This window comes from Thalassophryne amazonica, chromosome 7, assembly GCF_902500255.1.
Source record: "Thalassophryne amazonica chromosome 7, fThaAma1.1, whole genome shotgun sequence".
Lineage (NCBI taxonomy): Eukaryota > Metazoa > Chordata > Actinopteri > Batrachoidiformes > Batrachoididae > Thalassophryne > Thalassophryne amazonica.
Window position 1 is genome coordinate 110829175 of NC_047109.1, and position 10996 is coordinate 110840170.

Below are 10996 nucleotides of genomic sequence, written 5' to 3' on the forward strand. Positions count from 1 at the left end.
CTGGGCGGCTTTGCTTGAGCTGTTGTCCCCGTGACCCGACTCCGGATAAAGCGGAAGAAAATGGATGGATGGACGGATGGAAAATTTAACAATAAATTGTTCAGAGTATATGTACAACTAAATAAACATAAAATAAAGTAAAATAAAATAAAATGCAAACCCCTATAGACAGTTGTCTCTGTCTATAGGGGTTAATAACAACCATTAGTCTTCTCTGCATTCAAAAGTAGAAATTAGACGATATCTAGCTTTTGAGAGGTGCTTCATCAAGGAAAGAACATTTGTTTGTTTTGTTTTGTTTTTACTAGTAAAAAATGAATTACAATGTGGAACAATGTCGCCCTCTGGTGTAAATATCGTGATCGACAATTGTCTTGTATGTGCTCGACGATTGCGTCATGGCTCGACTACTCTGGCCTGTGACAGTCACTTACCGTCATGGCGACAGTGGAGGTTCCACCACAACCACAACTTGCTCCTGTTAGAGCAACAAACAGCGTCCCACCTGAAGGATACGAGAAGAAGTGTATCTTCTGCAGGATCGCAAATAATGAAATTGGCACGGAACTTCTTCATTGCGTGAGAATACCATGTTAATTCAGTAACACTCTGAGCCTAGCTATCTGATTAGCATTAGCCTGCTTCCAAGCGGCTAATTAGCATCGAAACAAATGCTACTCTCAGACTTTAAAAATACGTTAAATTAGGTGAATATAAATCAGAGTGCGTGGTTATAACTTATGGAGTACTTCGGGGGTCAGCACTAGATCAGAAACGTCATTATATATTAATTATATTTGTAATGTTTCAAAAATACTGAAATTCGTTTTGTTTGCAGGTGACACAAATGTTTTCTGTTTGGAGAGAATTTGCAGCAGATTTTGGAAATGATCACAATGGTATCGAATAGACCAAAACAGTAGTCCGGCACCAACAAATTGTCAATAAGCAAAACAAACATTAGACTATATCAATGTAGAAAGAGTAAGTCTTCAATTTCAGTTTCTTTTCATTTATATAGTGCCAAATCACAACAAAGTTGCCTCAAGATGCTTCACACAAGTAAGGTCTAACCTTACCAACCCCCAGAGCAAGTATATGAGTGTATGAAGTATATGAAAATACATTTCTTGGTGTAATTCTGGATCACGAAGTCTGCGGGAAACGCCACATATGGACATGCCTATCTCGGCTTTCAGTGCTTACCAGTCAAGTGAGTATAAGAGAACTTGTGGAGAGCTGGACATGTCCAAACTTGTCCTCTAACACTCCGAAACGGAGGTGTTCCTTTGTCTCGCTTCATCAGCGAATCGGTCGTGACGCGCGAAGCCTCCGCGCGGCTTTCCATGACAAAATCTTTTGTTAAAAGTGAAATCTGCCAGAAAATGGCTGATGTCCAGCTCTTGTGTTAACCAGAGAAAGAGCACACGACGGTTTCGTATCCACAGAGCCATCAGCTTAGAAATGATCCAGTGGTTTGTGCCGCGACGTCGCAGCTCGGAGCGCGGCGCACTGACCATCCTTAAAGGGGTCCTTAAAGCTGTAGTTAAAGTCCTTATTCTCTGTGAAGCCTGTAAAATTTTCACCAAAAGCCAGATAACTTTTTCGAATGGTTTCCAGGTGCCAGTCTCTAACAGCTTCTGAAAAAATTCTGATGGAAAAAAAAGTCCTTTTCATTCCAATGACATCACCAACAGGCGTGGAAAAACTCACGCATGCGCACGAGGGTTCAAGCATGTCTGACGTAAAAACATGAATGAAATCCATATAGTTTAAAAAAAATAATAAAAAGGACCGTTACTTTATGGACACACCACGTAAGCATATTTGAAAAAAAAAAAATGTTTTCTACCATTACCACCTCCTGCTAAAACAGTGTAGGATACAAATAACACATTAACTTGCTGTTTTCTTTTGTTTTTGTTTTATTCAAGACGACAGATAATGTTCAAAGAAAGTAATTATGTAATTCCAAACAATGTACATGAATTTGAGAGGAGAGCTACACTTAAAAAAAAAATCAGCCATGAAAAGTATGTGCATATCAGGCTCTGGGGTGAATTTGTGGAACAATTTGGGCTGGAGCTGCAAACTCCACACAGAAAGGGCAGGAAGCGATCCCACAACCTTCTGGCTGTGAGGCATCAGTGCTAACCACTAAGCCACTGTGCCGTCCACCTAAAACAGAGTACAAATACTAATCAGTTTAAAAGAAGTACAAAAAACTGGGTGTTAACTGGTATTGTATGGGTTGTATATAGTTTGGGAAAATACATGTATATTCACATTGTATAGGAAATGGGAGATATGTTTATAGTGTTATTGTGTGGGTTGTATATAGGGACTTGTATCAGAATTGTGATGGAAGAAGGGGTAGGTATCAAATAAGAGAAAACTTATGCCCCTTTTCATACATGTGATTTGTAATATTTAAATTGTTAACTTTGCTACTATTTTTGATGTCTTTTTAAAAATTTTAAAATTGTATTTATAATTTTTTTGCATGTTTGAAATAAATTAATTCATTCAAATTGTGTTTACTCTTTGCTATAGGATGAGGAACTCTCATGCTTCCAAGACATCAAACCTGGAGCTCCCCACCATTATCTGGTCATCCCAAACTCACACGTTGGCAATTGTAAATCACTCAGCAAAGAACACATACCTTTGGGTATGGCTTGACCCTCCACACCTCCTTATTGACACCTTATCTCTTATCTTACTTTGGCATCATTTGTGATACTGCACTGTTACAGCCGTTGTTACAATAAATGTTAGTATTCTAATAGTTGTGAAAATACCAAGTTCAAATGTACAGCTAACTCAACCATCAGTGTAATAAATGGTAGTAATTCACCAGTGCCTCTTTTTTTTGTAAATATGACATCATGTCATGTTAATAAATTGTATGAGGAACTCAACTCTGTAGCTTAATAACTTTCCGGGTGTGAACACACAGCTTATTCAACCACTATTATAATAAAAGTTATTGCTATTACCAGTGGTGGCTCCTAAAAAAATTCTCAAGAGGAGCAATTTTTGTGATAATGATTAAGGCAACCCATTCAGTAAATACATTAAGCAAGACAATCATATCAGTTTGTTGTTAGCTGATTAATTCATACATCAATACCTCCACTAGATGGCAGCATATAACAAAGACCCCCTCTAGCTACTTAAACTACAGGTGGAAAGCTATGGAAGAAAGTTGCATACAGGAATGTTCACAAGCAAAGGAGTTAGTTATTCAAAATGAGTGGCCCCACAATAAATTTACCCACTTACACTGGAAGCAACCGGGGATTCAGGACCTTGCCCAAGGGCCCGCAGAGATTTTCAGATGGAAAAGCGCTGCATAGATATTTGTGTATGTGTAATATTCTTAGGTAAAATGAGAGGATCTGGTTCATTTCTGTTATATGTCACAGAGGTGTTAAACAAGCTGTGACATAAATTCATCTTAAATCAGTTGAACATCTGTGAAAACACTCTTTGAATTGTGGGACTTTGGAGATGTTATGTAGAAGGTGATTTTGCACAATATGACCCCTTTAATAATTATCTTATTGGCTCCAAGGCCATTTCATTTTTAAATCTATCCATTTAACATTAAAATCTGGATGAAACACACCATGAATCAAAATTTTTTAAACTGTTTTAAGCCTGTCAAAGCTCTGTGATGCTGTTAACTAGCGATCATTAAAGCCAAACGTGTCAGTAAATGAAAAAACTCCCACAGATTAAACAATGACAGTTAACTTTGGTATGGAAAGTATTGAAAGTGTATTTTACCTGCATGTGTCACTAAACAGGAGGAAACATTAATGAGGCTGTTTTAACCACATAAACGAACCTGTGCTCTGCGGCTGCGCCGATTGTTTTTTTTTTTTCCTTGCTGCTATTTAAAAATATTAAATACATCTGATGTGGTGCTGTTGTTTAAACTGCAAAAAAGTGTCCAAATGCACAGACATCTAACCCAGTCATTGCTCTCTAAAACACTATCTACAGACCAAGTCAGTGACATCTGAATAAAATGGAGCAAAGTGTGATCAATCACAATTTAAAAAAAAAAATGAATGTGTTAATAGTATTTAATGCCAATAACATTTAGCACAATAGTGGTTGCTTTAGCAGTGCAAATTTGTGCCTGTTATTTACAGAATTGTAGTGATCACATAGTTGTTGTAACACTTGCGTGCATATCACCTTGCAGGCTCCTTTATCTTTTGTCAGTATCCATATAAAATGTGGCGGTCTTTACCATGTGACAGATTTAAGAGCAAACTTTATGAAAAAGCTTTGTTGTAATTTCACTTAAAAGATGACATTTCTCTTGTGATACTCAGTGCAAAGGATGGTTGAGAGAGGGAAGGAGCTCCTGCAGGGAAAAAATGTGACAGATATGAGTGATGTCAGGTGAGCTACACATAGGCTCTTTTGTTTCATGTTAGAAACTAGCACATTATGGCTGACGTCAGGATTCAGGATGTTATTTACGTACACACGGAAATGGACAGGTGTACATTTGTAGCTCACATTCTTCTTCTGTTCTTTAGTTTTTAGCACTTACACTGAGTAAACAGTTGTACTGTGAGCATGAATTTATCATTTCTGACACAAGTTGACTTTTGTGGCTTAACACCTGTCCTTTTTGTCTTCAGGTTTGGTTTCCATTGGCCACCATTCTCTTCTGTCACACACCTCCACCTTCATGTTTTGGCACCTGCTAGTCAAATGAGCTTCATGTCACGCCTTATTTACAGAAACAATTCCTATTGGTTCATCACGGTAAACACCTTCTTCATTGGTTCACTCTTCTTAAGGACAGATGTGCATTTCTATTAAATCTGCAAAGTAGTAAAGTTTGCCCAATCCCAAGTTTGTCCACTAAGTAGTCAGGCATACAGTAAATATTCCTCAGAATACCTGATCTGCATTGTCCCAGTCCACCCAGCTGTAAATGGGTACCGACCTTAGCAAGGGAAGTAACCTGCCGTGGACTAGGATCCCTTTCAGGGGCAGTCAGACTCCGGTCCACTTCACACTATGGAACCTGGGTATCAACATCGACAGCATTAGGCCTGAGGGTCTGCATAGACCTACGTGCTGTTCAAACATCACAGAACAAAGGCCCCTTCTCACTTTCACAGATGCCATATTTTTTATACTATATGTTCACTGAAGTATTGATTGCATATGTTCAAAAATGTGTCATGAAAACATACATAGCATTGGTCTATAAATCACATTTATTTCCGAAACATGGTGCTATTGCTTTATGCAACAAGAAAGGAAATTAATTTAATTAGCACATTATTTTGTGTAATGTAAACACCATGTTAGCGAGCAGAAGCCCACATACTCTCTCATCTTCAACCGCTTATCCGGGATCAGGTCACGGGGGAAACAGCTCCAGCAGAGGACCCCAGACTTCCCATTCCCTAGCCATATTGACCACCTCTGACTGTGGGATCCTGAGGCATTGCCAGGCCAGTGTGAAGATATAAACTCTCCACTTAGTCCTGGGTTTTCCCCAGGTAATTTATTATTATTAGAGGAAGCACAAAGAATTCAAGAATAAACCAATTCTTTTCACCACTTAATGGATTAAAACAATGTTGGGATAAACATATGCATGTTTACCTCACTAAAAGAAAGTCGATTTTTTTTTTTTTTGATTCAATGTTTTTAAAAACATAGTTTGCCTTACATTTGCCTACCTGTCCTCATTGTCTTCCAGCTCTTCCACAAGTACAACAACTGGGGTGCCAAGTTTTATGGTTATTCCCTCTTTGTTCAAGAGGTGGTCTTTCAGTATGAGAACAATAATTAAATTAATTCGCTAAGGGCCCTGTCCCACTGGGGAGAGGTTTAATTGCGCATGAATTGAGTATACAAATTGCAGGCGTTCGTTGTCGTCCGCAACAAAAATGACAAATTTCCCAGTATGAATTACGGATATATTAATAATATATAGTGAATATATGATGAACAATCACGGTTATATAACGCATGTAGTGAGGAAACTGATCTGACACATTGAGATTATCACGGCAGAATTACGGGTGTATTATGAATGCATTGCGCATGTTTTGCATGCATGGCATCTGCATTGCGGTCATAAAAGAAGTGCACTCGGGCCGTCTGCATCACTATTCACTCCAACAATACAGCCTCTGGAGCATTTGCTGGACTTGGACAAGTTGATCACAGAGTTAATGTTCATGTTGTCATGTGAGGGTTAACTGTTCATGAGTTTGGGGAGCGGGAGGGGGGAAGCTGCTCAGGGTGTGAGACAGTGTTTTGTTTTGTTTTTTTGAGTGAGTTGTGGGTAAACAGCAACTCTTCCTTTTGTTGGTGTTAAATAAAAGTCCTGGACTGCAGCAGCTATTATGTCTTTGTGGATTTACACAGCTGGACTGGCACTGACTGGCAGGTATGTCACTTTCTGCCACGTATAGTACTTTGGGTTTACGTGACATGTTTGTTATGCATTCACAGATTGTCCGCAAATCAGCTGCAAAGCAGATGTAATAAAAAAAGCTTTATTTGTGGCCAGTTTGCATGCATTCGCTACAACATATTTTAGTTTGTGATGTGGACATGATGGGCACGCAATATATCTGTTTTACACACTGTCCCCATCTGCTGTCAAGCCGCAAATCCCCGTCAGTTGCGGATATCAGCGGTTAACGGCAGATATACAACCCCTGGCAAAAATTATGGAATCACCGGCCTCGGAGGATGTTCATTCAGTTGTTTAATTTTGTAGAAAAAAAGCAGATCACAGACATGACACAAAACTAAAGTCATTTCAAATGGCAACTTTCTGGCTTTAAGAAACACTATAAGAAATCAAGAAAAAAAAGATTGTGGCAGTCAGTAACGGTTACTTTTTTAGACCAAGCAGAGGAAAAAAATATGTAATCACTCAATTCTGAGGAAAAAATTATGGAATCACCCTGTAAATTTTCATCCCCAAAACTAACACCTGCAATCATATCAGATCTGCTTGTTAGTCTGCATCTAAAAAGGAGTGAACACACCTTGGAGAGCTGTTGCACCAAGTGGACTGACATGAATCATGGCTCCAACACGGGAGATGTCAATTGAAACAGAGGAGAGGATTATCAAACTCTTAAAAGAGAGTAAATCATCACGCAATGTTGCAAAAGATGTTGGTTGTTCAGTCAGCTGTGTCTAAACTCTGGACCAAATACAAACAACATGGGAAGGTTGTTAAAGGCAAACATACTGGTAGAGCAAGGAAGACATCAAAGCGTCAAGACAGAAAACTTAAAACAATATGTCTCAAAAATCGAAAAATGTACAACAAAACAAATGAACGAATGGGAGGAAACTGGAGTCAACGTCTGTGACCGAACTGTAAGAAACCACCTAAAGGAAATGGGATTTACATACAGAAAAGCTAAACGAAAGGCATCATTAACGCCTAAACAGAAAAAAAAGGTTACAATGGGCTAAGGAAAAGCAATTGTGGACTGTGGATGACTGGATGAAAGTCATATTCAGTGATGAATCTCGAATCTGCATTGGGCAAGGTGATGATGCTGGAACTTTTGTTTGGTGCCTTTCCAATGAGATTTATAAAGATGACTGCCTGAAGAGAACATGTAAATTTCCACAGTCATTGATGCTATGGGGCTGCATGTCAGGTAAAGGCACTGGGGAGATGGCTGTCATTACATCATCAATAAATGCACAAGTTTACGTTGATATTTTGGACAATTGAAAGGATGTTTGGGGATGATGAAATCATTTTTCAAGATAATAATGCATCTTGCCATAGAGCAAAAACTGCAAAAACATTCCTTGCAAAAAGACACATAGGGTCAATGTCAATGAGCAGATCTGATTTGATGCAGGTGTTAATTTGGGGGATGAAAATTTACAGGGTGATTCCATAATTTTTTCCTCAGAATTGAGTGATTCCATATTTTTTTTCCTCTGCTTGGTCTAAAAAAGTAACCGTTACTGACTGCCACAATCTTTTTTTCTTGATTTCTTATAGTGTTTCTTAAAGCCAGAAAGTTGCCATTTGAAATGACTTTAGTTTTGTGTCATGTCTGTGATCTGCTTTTTTTCTACAAAATTAAACAACTGAATGAACATCCTCTGAGGCCGGTGATTCCATAATTTTTGCCAGGGGTTGTACAGCGCATAGAGTGAGTATGTATTGTGTATGAATTGAGTATATATGGAGTATGTAAGGCGGATATTATCCGCATCTAGATTTCTCAACAGCTGAAAAATCCTGGCTGCGGACATGCGTGCCTCTGCGGATGATCACGGGCGTGTTCGGATGACGGCCGACTCATACAGGCATGTTACACGGATATTGCGGATGTTTGGCGAATATGGGCCAATTTTGTGCGCAATCCATACGCAAATCCTCCTAAATGCCAGTGGGACAGGACCCTATGCTCCAGTCTGTCCTCCTCAATCAGATCTTCTTCCTGTTTTACAGCAGTTGGCATCCTGCTTAATGGTGGATTACTGCTACCTTCTGCTCCAGAGTGTGATTCAGACAGTACCTCATTCAGATTAGTACACATGAGCAGTGTAGACTGTGCCATCTTGTGGACATAGATGATAATGCAGTATTTTTTATACAAGTTGTTTCTAAATATAAGTCACACGGCCCACCAAACAAGTACAAAAACAAACAAACAAAAAACCGTGACTTTTAGTCTGGAAAATACACTATGCACCTCAGAAGCCCATGGTGCATGGTCTTGTTTTCAACATGGTTGAATTTTCAAGATGTTAGATTTTTTTTTTTTTTTCATCACAAGCTTCACTCCCTGGCATAAATGTTTTATTATTGCTGTTAACAGCTCTCCCTGCATCCCACAATCAAGTTTTATGTCTCTTTTTTTCAGGACAACCTGTGCTTTCAGAATATATATGTTTTTGTTGTATTTTATAAGTGTAATAAAGGTTTACAATCAAAAATAGGCAATGAAAAAATAAAGCGAAAAATAATTTTCCACACACATTTATTCAAAACACACAGCAAACTATAATAAACAACTGTTTTAACACTTTATAAAGGTAATTTGAGGTCTTGTGTGGAAGACTGTACAACAAAAAGGTTCAAACACACACATGCACATTTTGAACAATATATACAAAATGGTCTTTTTGTTTTGTTGTCCATTGATATGGTAAACAGTGCTTTACACAGAGAAAGCAACAGAGTTATCCAGTAACATTCACATGCAAACTAGTGGAGCAATCCTGGTAGTTACACACACTGTTTGAGCACGTGAGATTGTCATCAGAGGCTCTCCGTGTGCTCCTGCTTTAACTGATCGTAATGGCGCAGGGTGCACTGAGTATGTACTAATAGTATGTACTCATTGGAGCACCCAGGGGGCTATTCAAACCGGCCAACTAGAAACATATCACTCCTGAAAACAATCTTTGGCTTTTCACCGAGGTAAATCTGCCCTACGATTGGATTTTGGAAAACCATGTGACGGTGAACCAATTCCGATTGGACACTCACATTGCGCATGTCATCACACAGCTTCTGTGAGGAGTACAAAGATGGCCGATGGCTGGCTAGAAAGTCCGCAGCGTTAACTTTTCAGCAAATAAAAGTACGTTTCTATCTCATATCATTCAAAAGTTATTTATAATTTAGTAAAGCTTGGTCTTAGCCGTCATATGTGACGGTGTCGGCCCCAGAGGGTTAATGGAATTATTAACCATCAGATGATAAAGGTAAAACCTCTTAAATCATTCTAAAGTCAGTTTTAAGCAGAAACGAGGCAATACTTCGTGACGCTTTGAAATGACTGACGCGGATTGAACACATCAGCTAGCAGCTGTGCTCTGATCGCTTCCTCCATCTTTTATGATGAAATAATGTTGAATTTATGTGGAAATGATTGTTGTACAAAAGCTTCAGATATCTGTCATTGAGATAGATGATGACTGGAAGCAGTTTGAAGCACAAACAAGGTGATAATCTATGAACCGCGGCTAATGACGCATGCAGGGTGAAGGCAGGACCGACGGATTTTTAGGGGGGAACATTCGGCATTGGTTTTTCCTGGTTATAGACCATGATCTTCTGGGATTCATATCCATGAAAATGAGAATACCAATAAAATTAAACTAATCCAAGCAACTAAAGAGGTGTGCAGACTGAGAAGTCACTCATCCTGCATTTGTTCAGGTTTTCTCCACAAACCTGAAGCACATTTGTAATTAAGCTTTACGCAATATATGGTGGTTGTGTTTTCTGATTCTCTGTGACGTTAAGACACCAGATGGAGTTTGTAAGGCCAGCTGAGTGTTCATGTCTTCACACAGGCAGTAGTACACTCATTTGGATTGTCAGTCTAATGTGTGCTGTCGTGTTCATTCATGTTTTGCAGGCAGACCAGCTGATTGAACTTCTTAACTCTAAAGGAGAGACCAGTTAATCACTTAATCTGGATCCAGACCCTCTGATGCCACACTTTGAACTTGAAAGTGAAGTTCTTTCCGTGTACTTTGAAACATAAACACTTGCTACGATGCTAAGCTCTTTATTTTTCATTTTATAGTATAATTGATGTTTATCGCTAACACCACAATAGAAAAATTAACTGGGCTAAACTATAGATCATATCATTAAGAAGCCTTTAAAAAAAACTGGGTTTTTTCTCTGCTGAATAGAAACAAGCTGCGCTGAGAGATCTTGTTTGATCTCCATATTTTTATTTTACAAACTGTATAAACCTTTGGGTGATTGATTTCTTGCAAAGTATGGTTGCCTTAGTGCTCTGCAGATCAGATATTGGGCCTGGAACAATGCACCTCATTTTTTTTTGGGGGGGGGGGGGCATATCAATGTATGGCACACTCTGAAAACAAATTTTGAAATGAATTCACTATAAATCATACATCACAGACCAGCACACAGTATTTCTCTTCTTTCCTGATGGCCATTTAGGTGTGAGGTTGATGAGGGCTAAAA

The 10996-nt window shown here is 38.8% G+C and overlaps 1 protein-coding gene across 1 annotated transcript; it reads left to right on the forward strand.

Moving 5' to 3' along the window:
* The first annotated feature begins 394 nt into the window (after window positions 1-394).
* On the forward strand, window positions 395-10671 carry hint3 (histidine triad nucleotide binding protein 3). The gene is made up of 5 exons (XM_034175342.1): window positions 395-579; window positions 2554-2671; window positions 4350-4419; window positions 4665-4791; window positions 10413-10671. Exons 1-5 carry the CDS (start codon window positions 439-441, stop codon window positions 10458-10460), a joined length of 504 nt encoding a protein of 167 aa, XP_034031233.1. The 5' UTR covers window positions 395-438; the 3' UTR covers window positions 10461-10671.
* The last annotated feature ends 325 nt before the right edge of the window (window positions 10672-10996 follow it).